We start from the raw sequence: 20,198 nt of genomic DNA on the forward strand, positions 1-20,198 counted from the left end.
TTTTATTTTATTTTTTTTATTCAGACTGTCAATAATACACAAATTCTTATTTTTTAATGTTAAAGACTTACAACTCAGGCAACATAAGAAATGAATACCTAGGAGCTAGTTAAACCTGGAACACACAAATATGCATATACAGTACATCAATATTTTTCCAGTTACTGAAACAACATGATGAACTAGTCAGTACAGAAGAGGCTTTCATACAACTTTATGATACAATAATGATCTGTCACTTAAATAGCATGTACCACTGAACCAGCAAATGGAAGCACTTAAATTACATGCATGGTCAGAAATGTTTAATACAAAAAATGTCAGATTACTGAATCAAGATAAAAAGTGTTGTGATTACCAACTCTTCTTGGCATTAGAGTGATCTCACTTGAAGATACCATACTCAACATGATACCCAGCTTGCCTCTTGCTTAGATGTACACATGACCATGATGACTGGAATGACTGTAATGGGAAATGTTAATGTATGCTGATGGCAAAGACCGCTGAGAGCCTGGCACTGTTGAGTGTTGAGGGAGTCGTTTGAATGGTGCACACACACACACACACACACAAAGATATCATTAATGTGAGGAAAGAAAAAGGGAGGGAATATAATGTACCTATGGAGAGATGCCATAATGCAGTGTTGGTCAGAGTATCCAGGAAGTATTTTTGATAAAGCCATCACTTGCTGGAGACCAAGAGGTAAGTAAGAAATCTATGATGATGATGATCATGACAATGATGATGATGATGATGATGATGATGATAGTAATGAAGATAATTGTAAAAAAGTGCAAGATGTTGCTAAAACTTCCACGAATATTCAGTTACAACAGCGGATAACAAATTTGAGTATATTTCAGCATTATGTCAACAGTTTTCACTGAGTTACACTTTCAAACATCAGAAAACTTGCTTTTGGTTTGTCTTTTCATAAGTAAACAACCTAAAATAATCACTAACATAATTCCTTCCTTATAATCTTCAATTCCTATGCAAATTTACAAGCTCTCAAAAACTAATAAAATTAAACTTTCATCAAGAAAACCTCACAAGAAACAGCATCTCAGTCCAGAACCGAGATCATCCTTAAAATCCTGAGTGATTATGAAGGGAACATGAAAAATAAACAAAACAAACATAAAAAGTGTCCCCTAAACTTTAATGCATCATCACACACACTTTCATAATCCTCACATAACCTCACAACAAGTACTAAAGTTCCTTAGGAGGCAGATCAATGACCCAATCGTCCTGGGGCATCCTGTAGGTGGTGTTGTCCATCCGTAGCACGGAGATGCCGGCCCCAAAGTAGCTGATGACATAGTGTGAGCCGTCAGCCGGCCCCAATGGTCTGGGTGGCTATGAGGATGATGTCGATCAGCTGGCCAAGGAAGAGGAATCCCAGGGTACAGAACTTGGCCAGGCCAACAGCATAGTACCCCAGATAGATCCGGTCAATGCCAAACATGCCCAGGAACACGGAGAGGAGCAGAGCCGTCTCGTAAGAGTAGCCGTTGGTGAATCTATATTTGAGATATGAGCATAAGACAATAAGCTGCATGAAGCATGGCAGCAGGAAACATTACATGACACACTAGTAATTGCTGATAGTCTTACAGATGTTTCTTATTCATAATTAGTTTATTTTCTATCTTTAGCTACATGCTTCTATGGTTTTTTAGTCACCTATCTCTTCAGATGTCTATTTATATTTGTGTAAGTGTGTGTAAGTGTGTGTAAGTGTGTGTGTGTGTGTGGAGAGAGAGAGAGAGAGAGAGAGAGAGAGAGAGAGAGAGAGAGAGAGAGAGAGAGAGAGAGAGAGAGAGAGAGAGAGAGAGAGAGAGAGAGAGAGAGAGAGAGAGAGAGAGAGAGAGAGAGAGAGAGAGAGAGAGAGAGAGAGAGAGAGAGAGAGAGAGAGAGAGAGAGAGAGAGAGAGAGGGGGGGGGGGGGTGCATGCATAATCTTCATGCATAACCTCCTCAGTATTACAATGAGCAAGAGATCTAATAAATTAAGTCAATTATGGTTATTACAAAGCAGAAAGATGTACAGAGTGGTGACAGACTGGAATAGACTCAGAAATAAGGTTGTTGGTGTTGAGTCAACGAGGAGCTTTAAAAGAAAAAGAGAATCAGACAAATTTATGGAGAGGGATGATAAGTGTTTTATAGGTAGGCATGCTTTATAAAGGGACTACCATGTGTAAACCTATTGGCTTCCTCAGTTTCCTTCATATTCTTGTGTTCTTGACTAATTTAATAATAATGTAAGAAAATTATTCACAAACATTTCAAGGGATAGTTCTCCAAACACACAACACCCCATGTAGATGCAACACATATGTCCAATGAGCTAACTGCTCTAGCCACCCTTCTGAAAGAGCTCCCTTAAGTATTAACAGATAAGTAGACAGACAGACAATAACAAGCCCTCACTGGACAGGTAAACTTACTTGCAAGGCACTTCACGCTCGAATGTTCCATTGTTAGTTTCTATACAAATGATCCCACTGGCCGAGGTGCAGGGGATGCGAGCACGGCCCTCCTTGGTGCAGCCCTTCAGCTGCTGAGTCTGGGGATCAATGTTCAGCTCGTTGCACTGGTACTGGCCAGGCAGCAAGGAAGAGCAGTTGGTAACATAAGTATATTCTCCACATGTCCCAGCTGCTATTAGCAACACTATAACTGAACAAATAATGTAGGTGTTGTTCAATGCTCCATTGAAGCTCCACCACCCTCTCATTGCAGTGGAGAGATTATCAAAGCCTCATCAAAAGGAGTCACAGCACCAATGGCTCATCACTCCACATCTTCACCAACATGCGTCCGGCCTGGAAGACAAAGGCTGTATTCAAAATAGAAAAGCATACACAACCAATAACAAAATCCTCAAGGCATGAAAGCCATCCTATGGAAACAAAAACATTACATGATCCCACCACATACTTAAATATACCCTGCATCCAGCCCCCCCTGTATGACAGCTGCTTCTCCACTGTCAGCTTCCTTATTAATTCAATATTAGGTTTATCCTCATCCCTGAATTTGATGAGTTTTGCAACTGTCTAAAGAGACATTTAATGTTGGAAGGGTGAATCCAGCAAAATGAGGTTTTGAGTTAATGGCATGTGAAATATTATCTTGGAGTGAATTCCCTTACTGCTGTGAGGGGATATCCAATAAAATGCTATATGTTTATATGTTTATAAAAAAGAAAATTATTACTATTTTAATGTTATGTAACTATACTGAAACATAGAACTTAAACTCAGTAAATCATAACATGCATTGAAGTTTCTGTGATGTGAGGCATGTGGGTGGAGGAAATGATTAATAGTCAAGCATACCATCACTTGGTTCAAAATTATATTTCTTCAGTGACAACAGTTCTCTTTTGTGCCAGTGTCAGCTGTTCTTAAAATGTTTTGTAAACTGCTGCTCATATTTTTTATTCAGGTGGTATGCACTGGTAATTTTCCGTAGATATAATGATCTATGTGCAAATATGAAGGCACCGTCTGGCAGACTAGCAGGACGTGCTGTAATCTGATTGGCTGTGTGAAAAGTGTGGCGTGATGTCACAGTGCACCCTGCCACTGTTTGGAAGCCAGACACATCGGGTTCACCTCTCCTACAATATACTTTCTCTCAGTATCTTCCATGTATGTAACAAAGTTTTGAGCACCAAGCTAGGTGCACCTCTATACTTAGAGGGATTTTCAACCATACTGTAAGGGCAAGATCAGTTTGAAACATGGTGACATGAAGATAATAGCCAGTATAATACTCTGGCAGGTTCAACTCTGAACCATTAAAAATGTAGATTCGCACATTCTACACTAAATACAGTGCCTCATTATCCATAAGTTTGATTAGGCTCAAGCAGGGGCCATGCAACTTTTTTTGTGTGTGTATTAAACGTTAACACTGGATATGGCAAATGCACCTTGCATGTCACTGAAATTAATTTATAGGAATACTCTTTGATTTTTTTTTTTTTTATGTAGGAAGGACACTGGCCAAGGGCAACAAAAATCCAATAAAAAAATATGCCCACTGAAATGCCAGTCCCATAAAAGGGTCAAAGCAGTGCTCAAAAATTGATGAATAAGTGTCTTGAAACCTCCCTCTTGAAGGAATTCAAGTCATAGGAAGGTGGAAATACAGAAGCAGGCAGGAAGTTCCAGAGTTTACCAGAGAAAGGGATGAATGATTGAGAATACTGGTTAACTCTTGCGTTAGAGAGGTGGACAGAATAGGGGTGAGAGAAAGAAGAAAGTCTTGTGCAGCAAGGCCGTGGAAGGAGGGGAGGCATGCAGTTAGCAAGATCAGAAGAGCAGTTAGCATGAAAATAGCAGTAGAAGACAGCTAGATATGCAACATTGCGGCGGTGAGAGAGAGGCTGAAGACAGTCAGTTAGAGGAGAGAAGTTGATGAGACGAAAAGCTCTTGATTCACCCTGTCTAGAAGAGCAGTATGAGTGGAACCCCCCCAGACATGTGAAGCATACTCCATACATGGACGGAAAAGGCCCTTGTACAGAGTTAGCAACTGGGGGGGTGAGAAAAACTGGCGGAGACGTCTCAGAACGCCTAACTTCATAGAAGCTGTTTTAGCTAGAGATGAGATGTGAAGTTTCCAGTTCAGATTATAAGTAAAGGACAGACCAAAGATGTTTAGTGTAGAAGAGGGGGACAGTTGAGTGTATATATATATATATATATATATATATATATATATATATATATATATATATATATATATATATATATATATATATATATATATATATATATATATATATATATATATATATATATGGTTCAATTTATGTGAATTTTTTTATGCGCAGTCAGGTTTGGCTTGAGGAGAACGTGATTTGCGCGGGAGGAAGGGGCGGGGATGTCGAGGGGCCCAAAGGAGCTCGAAACCTTGGGGCTCTGCCATGGGTACCTAAATACCTAAACACCTCGAATAATGCTACTGTTACAATGGAATTTATAACTGAAGTGACAGCAGCTCACGGCAAAGCCGCGGTAATGTCAATAATAATATTAGGTGACCTACCAAGCCAGCAGCACGTTCTTCTTGTTGTTCTGGGATTTGATGGTGCCAGAACCTATAGTGTCCTGAAGGCGCTGAAGGCGGATGGGTTGGCTTGTTAGATTCTGGTTAATTGTTTTGCTCTATAGAGGAAAATGCTGGAGTGGCGGAGTGTCTTGAGGCCCTGACCAGAGTCTTGGGAGTCAGCCAGGAGCCTGCCTCCACTTTGAGTGGCAGCGTTGTGCTGTCACCGTGGTGTTGTGTTGTGATAGTGGCGGCGATCTTGATCCTAAACGTGTTATCACCCTTGATGTTATTACAGTATTGTCCCAATTCTTGACATTGTTTGTTCATTTAATAAATAATTAAACAATAATAGAAGAGATGAATAAACAACAACAACAACTACTACTACTACTACTACTACTACTTTTTTTTTTTTAATGTAGGAAGGACACTGGCCAAGGGCAACAAAAATCCAATAAAAAAAATATGCCCACTGAAATGCCAGTCCCATAAAAGGGTCAAAGCAGTGCTCAAAAATTGATGAATAAGTGTCTTGAAACCTCCCTCTTGAAGGGATTCAAGTCACAGGAAGGTGGAAATACAGAAGCAGGCAGGGAGTTCCAGAGTTTACCAGAGAAAGGGATGAATGATTGAGAATACTGGTTAACTCTTGCGTTAGAGATGTGGACAGAATAGGGGTGAGAGAAAGAAGAAAGTCTTGTGCAGCGAGGCCGCGGAAGGAGGGGAGGCATGCAGTTAGCAAGATCAGAAGAGCAGTTAGCATGAAAATAGTGGTAGAAGACAGCTAGATATGCAACATTGCGGCGGTGAGAGAGAGACTGAAGACAGTCAGTTAGAGGAGAGGAGTTGATGAGACGAAAAGCTTTTGATTCCACCTTGTCTACAAGAGCAGTATGAGTGGAACTCCCCCAGACATGTGAAGCATACTCCATACATGGACGGATAAGGCCCTTGTACAGAGTTAGCAGCTGGGGGGTGAGAGAAACTGGCGGAGACGTCTCAGAACACCTAACTTCATAGAAGCTGTTTTAGCTAGAGATGAGATGTGAAGTTTCCAGTTCAGATTATAAGTAAAGGACAGACCGAGGATGTTCAGTGTAGAAGAGGGGGACAGTTGAGTGTCATTGAAGAAGAGGGGATAGTTGTCTGGAAGGTTGTGTCGAGTTGATAGATGGAGGAATTGAGTTTTTGAGGCATTGAACAATACCAAGTTTGCTCTGCCCCAATCAGAAATTTAAGAAAGATCAGAGTCAAGCGTTCTGTGGCTTCCCTGCGTGATATGTTTACCTCTTGAAGGGTTGGACGTCTATGAAAAGACGTGGAAAAGTGCAGGGTGGTATCATCAGCGTAGGAGTGGATAGGGCAAGAAGTTTGGTTTAGAAGATCATTAATGAATAATAAGAAGAGAGTGGGTGACAGGACAGAACCCTGAGGAACACCACTGTTAATAGATTTAGGAGAAGAACAGTGACCGTCTACCACAGCAGCAATAGAACGGTCAGAATGGAAACTTCAGATGAAGTTACAGAGAGAAGGATAGAAACCGCAGGAGGGTAGTTTGGAAATCAAAGCTTTGTGCCAGACTCTATCAAAAGCTTTTGATATGTCCAAGGCAACAGCAAAAGTTTCACCAAAATCTCTAAAAGAGGATGACCAAGACTCAGTAAGGAAAGCCAGATCACCAGTAGAGCGGCCTTGACGGAACCCATACTGGCGATCAGATAGAAGGTTGTGAAGTGATAGATGTTTAAGAATCTTCCTGTTGAGGATGGATTCAAAAACTTTAGATAGGCAAGAAATTAAAGCAATAGGACGGTAGTTTGAGGGATTAGAACGGTCACCCTTTTTAGGAACAGGTTGAATGTAGGCAAATTTCCAGCAAGAAGGAAAGGTAGATGTTGACAGACAGAGCTGAAAGAGTTTGACTAGGCAAGGTGCATGCACGGAGGCACAGTTTCGGAGAACAATAGGAGGGACCCCATTAGGTCCATAAGCCTTCCGAGTGTTTAGGCCAGCGAGGGCATGGAAAACATCATTGCGAAGAATTTTAATACGTGGCATGAAGTAGTCAGAGGGTGGAGGAGAGGGCGGAACAAGCCCAGAATCGTCCAAGGTAGAATTTTTAGCAAAGGTTTGAGCGAAGAGTTCAGCTTTAGAAATAGCTGTGATAGCAGTGGTGCCATCTGGTTGAAATAGAGGAGGGAAAGAAGAAGAAGCAAAGTTATTGGAGATATTTTTGGCTAGATGCCAGAAATCACGAGGGGAGTTAGATCTTGAAAGGTTTTGACATTTTCTGTTAATGAAGGAGTTTTTGGCTAGTTGGAGAATAGACTTGGCATGGTTCCGGGCAGAAATATAAAGTGCATGAGATTCTGGTGATGGAAGGCATAAGTACCTTTTGTGGGCCACCTCTCTATCATGTATCGCACGAGAACAAGCTGTGTTAAACCAAGGTTTAGAAGGTTTAGGACGAGAAAAAGAGTGCGGAATGTACGCCTCCATGCCAGACACCATCACCTCTGTTATGCGCTCAGCACACAAAGACGGGTCTCTGACACGGAAGCAGTAGTCATTCCAAGGAAAATCAGCAAAATACCTCCTCAGGTCCCCCCAACTAGCAGAGGCAAAACGCCAGAGGCACCTTTGCTTAGGGGGATCCTGAGGAGGGATTGGAGCGATAGGACAAGATAAAGATATGAGATTGTGATCGGAGGAGCCCAACGGAGAAGAAAGGGTGACAGCATAAGCAGAAGGATTAGAGGTCAGGAAAAAGTCAAGAATGTTGGGCGTATCTCCAAGACGGTCAGGAATACGAGTAGGGTGTTGCACCAATTGCTCTAGGTCATGGAGGATAGCAAAGTTGTAGGCTAGTTCACCAGGATGGTCAGTGAATGGAGAGGAAAGCCAAAGCTGGTGGTGAACATTGAAGTCTCCAAGAATGGAGATCTCTGCAAAAGGGAAGAGGGTCAGAATGTGCTCCACTTTGGAAGTTAAGTAGTCAAAGAATTTCTTATAGTCAAAGGAGTTAGGTGAGAGATATACAGTACAGATGAATTTAGTACTACTACTACATAGTAAATATAATAAAGAATATGTACTACATAAGATGTATGGATAGAATAGGAGAGAGAGAGAGAGAGAGAGAGAGAGAGAGAGAGAGACTTGGCATCATGTAGTGACTGGGTGTTGAGAAAGATATACTGGTGTGATAAGTGATATTATATATTTTGTTTGCAGATTGTAAAAGACTGAGTACATTGTTAGTGATAGTACAATGCAGACATGGTGTGAAGGAATGCCCAACATGTGGGTGTTCTGACATGATGCAGAGATGATGCAGGCTGAGGCAGGTAGCACACACTACAAGACTCTCAATCCATCGATCCTCTGGCCAGGTGGAAGTAAGAAGATAGAAAGGAAACTCAAGTGGAATCAGAGGCTGCTGATAATAATAATAATAATAATGGTGATGATGAAGCATGTTTTCATTCTATGGAATTTTCTGTACCTCATCATAAATACAATATCTGTTTCATCTGAAATTTATTTAAACATGGCCATCAGGTGAATAAGTTCAGAGAAATTTTCTATAAATTTATTGCTCTACAAAGGTCATGTGTTATACAGAATTTTGCGTACAGAACCCACCAATGTCACCTGGAGGAAGTGGTGCCACCTTAATGGGAGGAACTTTGTCATGACAGAGGCAGCTGAGTCCAAGATCTTCTCCAGCAGTGGCCTCAACTCCCAGCGCAGGCCAAACACCACACCCAGCAGAGTGAAGGCCCCAATGCTTATGTGACCCACTGTACTTTGGGGATGTACAATACTCTGAAACCAAAAGGCATCATCACAATAATACAGGATTCATATAAAAAAGCTAGTTTTAGGAATATAGGTCTTTCAAGTACAGTAGATAAGATGTATGGTAAAGCAAAGATCATGACGGATAGAAAGGGTATAAAGAGAGTGATTTATGATGATCAGAGTGGCATCACAAGAAGGTGGGAAAGAGAAGACCAGGTGTTTGTTGTAAGACAGGTGTGTGAAAATTACTTGGCAAAAAGTAAGGATGTGTTTCAGGAATTTAATGATTCAGAGAAAACATATAACAAAACAAATTGGGAAGAGCTGTGAACTGGCTTGAAAATGTATGAGCAACATGATATGCAAAGACACAAACACTTGAAAGAAGGAGTGCATTATACTACCTCTGGCTACTTGAGGAGACAAAATGATGGAAGAAGAAGAAATGAAAACTAAGACAGACAATAAAACAAAGGAAAAACAAGCAAACACAATGGCAACATATGACAAATGCCTGAATCTCTCAGAAGACAGAAACTCAGGCTTGTTCCTACACTTGTTTATTTCAAGTAGATAAACTGGCACTATCAAGTCAGCCTTTTCTAAAAGAATAAATTGTTCTTGCTATATCTTGTAATTTCAAAGTTTCTGCTGTTGAAAACTGAACAATTCTCCTTAACCTTTCATTGTCTTCTGTCCTTATGCACAAATCTACCTCAAATACAAAAATTTTTAAATTATACTTATGAACTAAACTATAAAATAACAAACCTCAGAACTTGATGTGATGATCCAGGCAGCTAAAAACACTAGAAGGAGTCTTGGCTGGACAAGCAGTGAGGCTAGAGGGTTGTGGCAACTGTTCTGGTACTGTGTGTGGATGAATCTCAAGCTGAAAAACATAAAATCAAGCTGTATATTTTTAGAGGCATTTCTAACCCTATTATAAGTTGCAGTGTTGATAGTAAACAGCAAATTGGTCACCCTGAACTGCATGAAGAACTGCAGGACTTTACTACAGCCTTGAGTGAGTTGTTAGGAGCAGGCATTAGCTAAGGATGGATAAATGAAAGATAAAGCATACCTTCTGTGGACCTGACATTACTAAGGGAATATGAAGTCAATGAGCTATCAATTACATACTAGTAATTAAAAATCATTGCATGGGTCCAATTACTTTTACTTCCTTCCCTGCAATTACCACATTACCCACACAACAACTTGGCTCACCTGTATGCTATCCTGAGGCTCATGTTGAGGCAATTAGCAAAGATGAAGCCAAGTGCACCAAATACTTGTGTCAGAATCATAGCACTACCCACATACATGATGGAAAAGAACACCAAGAATCGGTTGAACCTGAAACAGACTGTGATTAGCTTTTAGAAATCATTGAGTGTCTTACATGCTCATAAGTAGCAAAAGATTTTACTTTTCTCTCCCTTATGTATACTGTCGTTAGTCTTATCTTATATTGCAGCTTGTGTAGATTAGTATAGTTATGTGTAAATCAAGCAGCCTAGTTATGACTTAAAGGTGTGTTGCTGTTTGAAATGAAATTGTATTTACTAATATTAAAACTTTCTTTAGTCAAGTAAAACCACAGGAATAAAAACTGAAGCAGTACCGATGGAGCTGTGAGTCATCCATGGAGGCAAAAGTGTAGGCCTCTGTGATGCCGTTGATGGCTAGGAAGATCACATAGAAGCTCTGAGCCTGCATGAGGTGCGTCCCACTCTCACTCAACTGAGCACCTCCATACAGCTGTCAAAGAGAGATGAGCCATGTATTACCTAACTCCTGCTACCAACCAATATTATAATGGGTAGTATTTCATTAATGAAAATTTTTCATCATGCTATGTATCATGTTATATTAACTATTTCTAATGTTATTTCTTACAATTAGATGTGCTCCACGACAGGAAAGACATCCAACAAAACATTTCAAAATTAATTTGTCATTCATATCTGCTTATTTCCTGGTGAGACATACTTGCAGGGCCAGACTGGAGTAAGACCAGCCAAAAGTGACGATGATGAGGCTGACCAGGACCAGGCTGTGCAGGAGGGTGCAAAGGAACTTTACAACCTCCGCTGTGCGTTTCTGAGAAGAGACGCAGGTTTATCATAAATATTGTAATGCATCATGGAATGTGGATGACCACAGCCCAGTGAAAGGGAATTCCAAGATTTCTATATGGTACTAAAACTGTAACTCATAAATTGAAAATAGAACAGTGGGCACCTAGAACAGAAAATAGAAGATGACTGATCTGAACAGACAAGTTGATGCATGGTGCACCACCACAGCTCCTGTGTCCACAAACTCGGCACTTGTGAACTTCAACTATACATGAACTGGCTAAAAACAAAAAATCTAGTCCATCAGAACCTAATGCAGCTGTTTTGAGGGAGATCAAGAACAGACTGGACTTGCACTGTAAAATCTTCACACAATGCTTTCCTCACCAGGTCTTGTTCAGCCACAGGCTTGCCACGCTCCACCATCTGAGCAAAATATTTGTACGCTGCTGCTTCAATACTGCGAAACACAAGACGTGCTGCCAGGGATCCCAAGTTGTTCACTACCTGTTGGGCACAGAATAAAAACATAAAGTGGTTCAATAGAATATCATCCTCACTGTCTTCTTACAATTCAAGACTTTCTGTATATTTGGCCCAAGGCCTCGCTACCAGCTAGACATAAGGCAGTCATATTCATCATGTTGTACATCAACAGAGTTTCATGAAATGGTGCACAAGTGCTCATGGATTTTCTTATCTACTTTGTTCAGTTCAGGAAACATATTCAACATAAATAAAGAATGAAAATAATTACAGCCCTCAATACCCCACACAAGCTTCTTACAAAAACTTGCCTCACCTGGTAGACACCTTGCTGTGCCAAAGAAATGAGAGGGAAGAAGTTCATGAGGTAGAATTCTCCTTCAGTGAGTGCTTCTTTCAACCAACCCTGCTGAAAGAAGCTCCAGGCCAACCCTCCAAGCTCCTTATCAACACTTGGCTGTCAAGATAATAACATTTATTGGAACATACAAAGCTGCTGTTCAATGAAAGTATCACATCACAAAGATAGTGCAGAAATAGCAAAACAAAACTTAATACTAACAATAAAACTGCAGATTTGAGAAATATAACAATGCAAACTTGTCATCAAGACCAACCGTTTCTAAGACTCACAACCCACTTTCCTCGTTCCCAGGTTGGGAAGAGCTGCCAAAAACTGTGCACAGGTAATTTCTTTGCTCCACTTTTTCTGTGTAGAACATAGGCAAAGAGGATGTAGTAGGCGGCAGCATAAACAAATGAGCCAAACAAGTGGCTGATCCCATAGAGGAGCACTGACTGACTTGGTCGCAAGAAGACGAAAGCTACCAGCAGTACAGAGCGCAGTGTTTGCATCAGGCCTTCAATTGCTACCTGTGTCAAAAGAAAAGTTCAAATCTTTGGTACCATATTAATACAAAAAATTATGTAAATCAGGATCATGAGACACATGTCACTAATCTCTATGATGACTGTATGCTAGAAGGAAATATTAAATCATTCCACCAAAAGCAGCATATAATATGAATACATATACAGTCAATGGAAAAAGTGATTCAGCTTGAATATCTCATTTTCATTCTGTGCAAGCACATATGCATGAAAAGAGAGATGTAAGCAAGCTCTTGAAAAGCAATGTGATAGCAGCAAGCAATGTGATAGCAGCATTAGGATGCTCATGATATTTTTACAATACCATAGAGGAATCTTGCGCCTCCATCTAATTTTCTTGATTGTAATACTTTTATCTATATATTCTCTTAACTTCTTAAAAAAGAAAAAAAAGCAAACTACAGTAAATGGTCAGTGTGTAATGCTAATACTATTATCTTAAAACAAACAGTGTTTCTTGAAATCATAAAATAAAACAGTCTACATTAATACAGAAACCATTTTACAGAATATTCCAGGGAAGTGATTGTCTTACTCTTGTCTTGGTCCACAGTTGCAGCTCTGCCAGGACAAAGGGCACTTCAGCCGCTACTTCCACCACAATGCTGGCTGCCACACAGACAACTGCAACCTCATAATGTGGTGCTATTGCTAGTGGAGGATGTGCCATCACCCATGTCCACACACCAAACCCAAGGCACCCCACCGGCACTGACACCATCCATCTGCATCCCAGACAGAACATGACGATTATTATAATGTTTTATCCAAATCTAATCCAGCATCTAGACAGCCATTCTATACACCTCAATCTTGCACACTCCAGTCTTTCTCTATCCCACTCACCCAATCCATATCAGATTAATAAGCCTGAACACCTGACCGGAGCCTTTGGAGCTTAGGGCAGCACGCCTGAAAGCCTCCCGAGACAGCAGCAGCCCTGTGGCATACAGCAGGTGAAGCCGAACTGTCATCACAGCAAACACCTCATGGCTTACATGGCGCACAATAAATGCATTCAGCACAAACGACATGATGCGCAAGCCAACCTAAGGAGAGAACCATAAAGTTATGGCTGGTGGTACTGGTGACTGGTGGTACAAAGTTCCTCACCAGTACATATCATTACAGGGGGAAAGGTTAACAGAGTACAGTGACCCCAGTAATACTCCTAGATGGTTATGGATAATGAACTACTGCATTTATTCATGTGTAACTTGGGAAATAAATATGGAGCCACAACTTCTGAGCAAGCATGTAATATCTACATATTATTAAAGGATATGAGAGTTGGACTTCCACAAACTGCTGATTTTACAATTACAGCAGTGTCATTTTGTTTCCAGATTTTCATTGGCAAATTTGTAGCTGTGCCTCTGCAGAAGTATTTCTGATAATACAAACCTATCTCCAAACTCACACTTATTTTTGTATTACAAATAGTCTAATACACTATCAGAATAATGGTAATGATAGGAATGTGGAGGAGTGACCATAAAAGTGCCAGGTGGTGGTACCATACTGAGACTGAACACAGTTTCAGGAGAACCACTGAGATGTATAGCTTTTTACTCAAATCTATTCAGATGAGTTACATGAGTAGGGACTGCCTACACATATTCGTGTGTAAATAAAGTCTTTTTAATCAGAATTTAAAAGAATAATAAATATCCACAAAATTATGGATATTATATGGATCATTAATGTTTATGAAAGATAATTTAGCAGCAGCTAAGAAATTAATTTTGCAATCATGATTATCAATGAGAGAAAGCACAAGTGTTCATTGTGAATCAACAGTTTCTTCTTAATCCATTTAGAAGAATCCCTCTATTCCTGCTGAGCATTGCCTTGTGTATACACTCGTGGACTAAGACAGCAGGAGACAAGAGCACCTACCTGTAGCAAAGTATCATAGGTGGCTGCCACAAGAGCCCCCTTCTTTAGTGTCTGGGGGTCTGCCATTCTGCATGGGTGTTGACTCTGTCAATAAAGAATAAAATAATTGACACATCATGATTGTATTAGCAAGCACTTTCACAAGAAATGACATTTGTTCATCAAAGAACACATGCAAGTGTGCATCAACCTAATATTGTTACGCTATTCACGACTCTGCACCATGTGAACCCCAGTTGGATGAAGTCCTAGGAGGCTGCCACAGGCGTGACTGCTGTGCGCGTTCTAACACACACACACACACCTTCCTGCTGGTTGTGGCGGTGGCGTGGAGATGAACAATAATGCGTGTAGTGCCTGTGTGGTTACTACAGTCTTGACAGTTGCTTGGTGTTCGTCAAACAGCAGTGCGGCACTTACCGGGTGGGCGTCGTGACGGACGGGCGGCAGCGGCAGCCAGCGGGATGGAAAGAGAAAGCACACACCACCTTGATGCTGCTGCTGTTTTGACCTGTGATGGTTCAATGATCCTTACGTGCACTGGCGGTGTCTTGCCAACTACTGTTGAACGTCACAGTGACATTTCCCTCAACAAAAATAATCTTGATCTCAATCTCTAAAATCGTCGTGCTCGTGATTCCTCACGCACAAACTATTCGTAACAGTATGTATAATAGAGATATACCTGAGGTCCGCATCCTCATGCTTGGAACATTCGCATAGGTTTTAACATCCGCATCTGCAATCCTAATAAATGAAACACCAGCATCCGCATTTGTGATAAAATAAATATCTGCATCCGCACCACACAGAGGATTTGTTATCATGATGAGGGTCTTGGTCCCTCATCGGTCACTGCAGCATCTTCCAAATACTTCGAAAACAGCAGGAGTACTTCAGGGTGGTTGCATGGCTAATTACAGATGAAGCACACAACAGCTCAAACAGAACGACTAACAAAACTCATAATGAAAGAAACTCATAAAGTGAATATTTAAAAGATTGAACAGATTGATCCGACACAACTGCTTCAGGGAGAGTTCCAAGTGCTGATGACACGTAGAGAAGCGACCTCTGACATCAGTGAAGTGACGAGGAACAAAGATCTGGCAGTGACCTTTCGTTCTACCCAGATTAGCATTTAGAAACAAGTCACTTAGATGAGGGCTCGAACCACTCATAATCTTCCACACTTGAATCAAATCACCTCTTAATAATCTACTCATAATAAAGAACAATGTCAGTCTTGAGTTTTTTTTTTTTTCTGAGGATGTGGCGGATATATTTTATACATTACAGACTAGACAGCTTGCAAAATTGAAGAAAATAAATCAATGTATGTTTTACTGAATTATCTTTCAAAATTACGCCTTTTATTAATTTATTTTTCAATTTGCTCAACTTAATGTGTCAAGTGTTTTGCAAAAAGGCAGAAGAGAATTTTACACAGACATGTATGTATCGTGTAAATATGTAAAAGTATGTATGTATGTACTGTGTAATAGTACTGTATGTACTATATACTATTTGCAATATTGCATAAGCAATTAAGTACGAAGGGAAGCAGCCTGGGTGGCAAGGAGAGAGAGAGAGAGAGAGAGAGAGAGAGAGAGAGAGAGAGAGAGAGAGAGAGAGAGAGAGAGAGAGAGAGAATCCTGGTAACATACATGTGGCTGAAACTTGTCATGAAACTTTAAAATGACAAAATGCAGCACTGTGTGACAAAAGCAGCTGCAATCTGGCAATAATTGGTGGTATATGGTGATTTTATACCAAAATCCTGAACACAGGAATATATATACATATGACTTCTACATCCAAGCATCTCTGAATCCTGACATCCAAGATATATCTCTAGTATGTATATAGAAATAAAATATGCACACACACTGCTAATTCTTACTCCATTTCTTTTTAATTTATTGTTACCTTTCACATCCAGCTGGGATATCTGGTAAGTTTTGTATATCGTGATTCACTTAACTACATCTTTACATAACACCATGTGCAGTGTCTTGTTACTTCCAAGTCTTACTCTTCCTCTCACTGTAATAGCAGGTTTTGTTAACTGGAATTAAAATTTATTCCTTATATTCATACAGATATTCATCCCTGTTCTTCAGATAAGCTTGTAAGACAGTCAGGCAACTGGCCAGTCAGTCAGTCTATTATCAATCCAACATTTACCCAGTCAGTCAGTCAGTCAGTCAGTCCAGACCTCAACCAAGGTTCACACAAACCACCAAGTTCTGCCCTGTTATGAGTTGTGTTTGAAGAATACATGCAAACATTCTTTTGTTTTTATTTATATGGATAGGATGGTTAGGCATTTTTGTTTAAGGAGTCTTCCTTGCCCCACACTACCCTAGGTACAGGAGTGGCTCAGTGGCTTCACTGACAATTACTTTCTGACTCCTTTCCTTCCATGTACCAGGCTGACATCCTCATAATAGGAGGTAGCCAAGATAATTAAGGTGCACGCACACACGCACGCACGCACGCACGCACGCACGCACGCACGCACGCACGCACGCACGCACGCACACACACACACACACACACACACACACACACACACTTAAAAATATTTTAGCCCCAGGGTCCCCATGGGGAGAGGTATATTGTGGATACCAGCTTACATACAGTAGCTCGTGAGACTGTCTACCTGATACTACCAATCTCTCTCTTTGATGCCTTGCTCTCTCCAGGGCACCTCCCAGGAGGGGTGGCCAGAGCAGTAAAGCCTCCACCTCCTCCTATCCAACCATTCTTTTCTTGCTTGTTTAAGTTTTTGGCCTCTATTAACTACTCTTTCAAATCTCTTCCATCCTTCAAGTGGCCTTCCTATCAGCAGCTTCAGTTTCACCCACAAACACTTTCTTTACAATCTTCTCAATATTGCCAAATGATCTCAGTGTTCCTCTTCACCCATTCCAATGCTCCACAAATCACACTGCTTGAACAAGCACTCACAGGCCATCAATGAGCACTGAACATTACCAGTAAGCTCATCCTGTCTACTGGAGACTGGAAACTTTAAGAGGATGATGATGACATAACTACTATAAAAAATCCAAACAAAACATTATTCCTCATTCAAGACACTGTACTTATCATTACTTAATTCGACCAAAATATACTATAACAGTTAAAGTTAAAAAATATTTTAAAACACATACATATAAAAAGCTCATTTACAAATGGTCTTACAACTATTGGCAATATATTTCAGATATTATTCTGCTATTTCCATCACATCATCATTTTCTTTCTTCGACAATGAAGTCTCCATCGTGTTGGACATGTCGGCATCCTCACTGTTCTCTTCCACAGTGCTTGAGTTTTTCTCTGCTTCTTCAGCTTTTTTTGCTTTGGCCTTTGCTTCCTTCTGTTCTTTTTTATTTTGCTGAGATTTTTTATAAACTGAAATGAAAAAATACAAAACTATATGGAATTCAAAACAATATAAATGATAATTATAAATTACAATACACTTACAAACTGTATACTGCATAAAATGGTTATTCAATAAACTTTCAAAATAAACCTGCTGGCATGTACCACTGATAATTTAAACTCCAAATAAAGTTAACAACATTATTATAATACAGGAGAATAAATCCTATTATTTACTACTTAAATAAATCAAAATCTCATATTCCAAGACTTATAGGTACAGTGACATTACAGTGAGACACAAAACTGTAGGGTGCAGGGTATGAGGAGAAGGAGAAGGGAAAGAATAAAAAAGTAAGAGGCCTCTAATAAAAGATAAGTTTTAATTTAGTCCAAAGTAATTATGTGGGCAGATTTGAAAGGTTATCATTTCATATCCAATGACTATCTTTCATGCTGTTTCTCACTGTATGGAAAAAACCTGTTACCTTCTAAACTCTCTTGCAATGGCTCAATAAATTTATCAAACTCCATCTCCTTCAAGGCCGAGAACACATCCTGAGCACTGACTGTCTTCTTCTTGTGTTTCTGAGCCAAGTTGTTTGCTGATGAGGTAGCAAACAGCACAAACACTGAGGCAGCACGGGCAATTGCACAACGCGCCTCCTTGGCCACAGCCACACCCTCAGGTAACATGTCCTTGATGATGCGTGTGATGACAGCATTGGGCAGGTTGAGGTCCTCAGGCCGCTCTGCCATCTTGGTGCTTCAGTTGTCTGTCTTGAATAACAAATGCCAAATCAAGGCAAAGAAAAACCAATGAAATAAGCTAATGAGCATAGTACCTATATATGTAATATTTTGGTACAATTGCAGCTTCCCCCAATAAACCGCACGTAAGTATGAAGTGTCTCACGGTCTAGATCACACTGCTAGGAGCATTTCTAGCCCCATATTACCTTGTCACAAACGAATAATAGGTAAGATTAGGTAAGGTTAGGATAGGTTAAGTTAGGTAAGGTTAGGTTAGGTTAGGTTACCTTAGCTTTCTGGTTGAGTTCGAATATACTAATGGTGGGGGTTCAAGGGGGCCACAGCCCCTTGGTTATAATAGGTTTTTGGTTTGCTACATTTAAGAAATTTCCTTGACTTCTAGGGAAATTTCCCTACATTTTCAAAGTCTTTATATCACTCATATGTGCCCCCCCAAAAAAAAAATTCCCCACAGGTCCCCAAGCTTGCTGGAGGGGTTGGGGGGGTGTGTGGGTAGAGATTGGAGATATTGGTTGAAACTGCAAATTTACCAATATTTTAGTTTCAAGTCACTTTAAAATTCCATATCTAAGCATATAATTTTTCTGTTGAAATAGTTTCAGTCAGCAGCCACATGTCAAAAAACACAAAAACACCTAGATTACATTGCATTACATATAGTGATTACAGAATAACATGATACATATTACATATCACCAATCCTAAAGATTATATATATACATATATATATATATATATATATATATATATATATATATATATATATATATATATATATATATATATATATATATATATATATATATATATATATATATATATATATATATATATACCTATAAGGAGGGCATATTTAACACAAGTGAGGCAAGGCCCCACTGGACGGCTGCTAAGCGAGGGCAATTGCAAAGAAACTTGCCGGGAAGGTTATGCCTCGCCACATCACACCGCATTGCTTAGACTATCTTTATTGAAAAAAAAGAAAAATGGTAGTAGGTCACTGGTTGATCTAAGCAGTCCTAGAACCGAATTATGTAGTGTTGGATAATGCATGAAACTACAAGATAAGTTACTCCAAGCAGTTTGCCAGGCAGTCCTCACCTAGCGTGTTCGTTCCCCGACTAGCACCTATTATTACCAGCCCTGCTTCCTGTACCGCACATACTCACCCTTAGTCAGGTCACCTCGCGGGAAATATGACGGCGTGTGTGTGAGGCAGAGTAACCAGAACAGTACAGTATTTAAGATTGAAAAGTGCACCACCATACAACTCACGTTTGCGCGCGAGAAGCTGAAGGTAGGAGCAACACCCGTTGATCTTTGTCTTGATGGGAAGTTTGCTTCTTTTCTACGGTACGTAAATATAAATTAAACATTTTATTGCCTTTTCTTACGTTCTTTTCTTATTTTATGTTATAGGAATTGAATTTAATTACTTTATTTTCCTTTAAATTATTATTTTTTTAGGGAAACGCATCTTTTTTTCAGTTATGTAATCTTGCAAGTGTGTCTCTCTCTCTCTCTCTCTCTCTCTCTCTCTCTCTCTCTCTCTCTCTCTCTCTCTCTCTCTCTCTCTCTCTCTCTCTCTCTCTCTCTCTCTCTTCGTTACAAGGATTTAATACACTTTGAGTCTTGTACCTCTTCTTCTCGCCTTATAGCAGAAAATTTCTCTCTCTCTCTCTCTCTCTCTCTCTCTCTCTCTCTCTCTCTCTCTCTCTCTCTCTCTCTCTCTCTCTCTCTCTCTCTCTCTCTCTCTCAGATAAATAAATAAAAGGCTGTCTAT

The 20,198-nt window shown here is 40.0% G+C and overlaps 3 protein-coding genes across 8 annotated transcripts; all 3 read right to left on the reverse strand.

Annotated features, from left to right (window-relative positions):
* On the reverse strand, positions 1 to 5,318 carry LOC135102388 (TM2 domain-containing protein CG10795-like). Its single transcript, XM_064007573.1, is given in 4 exon segments — positions 1 to 1,353; positions 1,355 to 1,532; positions 2,462 to 2,839; positions 5,076 to 5,318. Coding segments are annotated over 3 exon segments (600 nt in total). The 5' UTR covers positions 2,752 to 2,839; positions 5,076 to 5,318; the 3' UTR covers positions 1 to 1,221.
* Positions 5,319 to 8,659: 3,341 nt separating this feature from the next.
* On the reverse strand, positions 8,660 to 14,882 carry LOC135102390 (protein RFT1 homolog). Of its 3 annotated transcripts, none has more exons than XM_064007575.1 (12): positions 14,550 to 14,882; positions 14,246 to 14,329; positions 13,193 to 13,395; positions 12,882 to 13,071; positions 12,089 to 12,328; positions 11,772 to 11,912; positions 11,357 to 11,476; positions 10,881 to 10,991; positions 10,513 to 10,649; positions 10,116 to 10,244; positions 9,657 to 9,777; positions 8,660 to 8,909 (listed from the first exon to the last, which is right to left on the reverse strand). In XM_064007575.1, the coding sequence occupies exons 2-12, from the start codon at positions 14,309 to 14,311 to the stop codon at positions 8,691 to 8,693; spliced, it is 1,677 nt and encodes a 558-aa protein (XP_063863645.1). In that variant the 5' UTR covers positions 14,312 to 14,329; positions 14,550 to 14,882; the 3' UTR covers positions 8,660 to 8,690. The 3 variants fall into 3 exon arrangements, with proteins under 3 accessions (XP_063863645.1, XP_063863644.1, XP_063863646.1); XM_064007574.1 differs by having other exon boundaries at positions 14,666 to 14,881; XM_064007576.1 differs by having other exon boundaries at positions 14,781 to 14,803.
* Positions 14,883 to 16,533: 1,651 nt separating this feature from the next.
* LOC135102391 (DNA polymerase epsilon subunit 3-like) lies at positions 16,534 to 19,812 on the reverse strand. Of its 4 annotated transcripts, none has more exons than XM_064007580.1 (3): positions 19,691 to 19,812; positions 18,130 to 18,417; positions 16,534 to 17,668 (listed from the first exon to the last, which is right to left on the reverse strand). In XM_064007580.1, exons 2-3 carry the CDS (start codon positions 18,398 to 18,400, stop codon positions 17,481 to 17,483), a joined length of 459 nt encoding a protein of 152 aa, XP_063863650.1. In that variant the 5' UTR covers positions 18,401 to 18,417; positions 19,691 to 19,812; the 3' UTR covers positions 16,534 to 17,480. The 4 variants fall into 4 exon arrangements, with proteins under 4 accessions (XP_063863650.1, XP_063863649.1, XP_063863648.1 ...); XM_064007579.1 differs by having other exon boundaries at positions 18,130 to 18,421; positions 19,691 to 19,807; XM_064007578.1 differs by having other exon boundaries at positions 19,585 to 19,737.
* Between the last annotated feature and the right edge of the window lie 386 nt (positions 19,813 to 20,198).

This window comes from Scylla paramamosain, chromosome 7 (genome assembly GCF_035594125.1).
Source record: "Scylla paramamosain isolate STU-SP2022 chromosome 7, ASM3559412v1, whole genome shotgun sequence".
Taxonomy (NCBI): domain Eukaryota; kingdom Metazoa; phylum Arthropoda; class Malacostraca; order Decapoda; family Portunidae; genus Scylla; species Scylla paramamosain.

Bases quoted from the DNA above. Each gene is read 5' to 3' on its own strand.
- LOC135102390 (XM_064007575.1), bottom strand. From the start codon at position 14,311: ATGGCAGACCCCCAGACACTAAAGAAGGGGGCTCTTGTGGCAGCCACC. The intron at 13,072-13,192 runs GTGAGTGGGATA...TCTGGGATGCAG, and splicing joins ATTAATCTGATATGGATTGG to ATGGATGGTGTCAGTGCCGG. The intron at 11,913-12,088 runs GTGAGTCTTAGA...TTATCTTGACAG, and splicing joins GGGAACGAGGAAAGTGGGTT to CCAAGTGTTGATAAGGAGCT.
- LOC135102391 (XM_064007580.1), bottom strand. From the start codon at position 18,400: ATGGCAGAGCGGCCTGAGGACCTCAACCTGCCCAATGCTGTCATCACA. The intron at 17,669-18,129 runs GTAACAGGTTTT...TTTTCATTTCAG, and splicing joins ATTGCAAGAGAGTTTAGAAG to TTTATAAAAAATCTCAGCAA.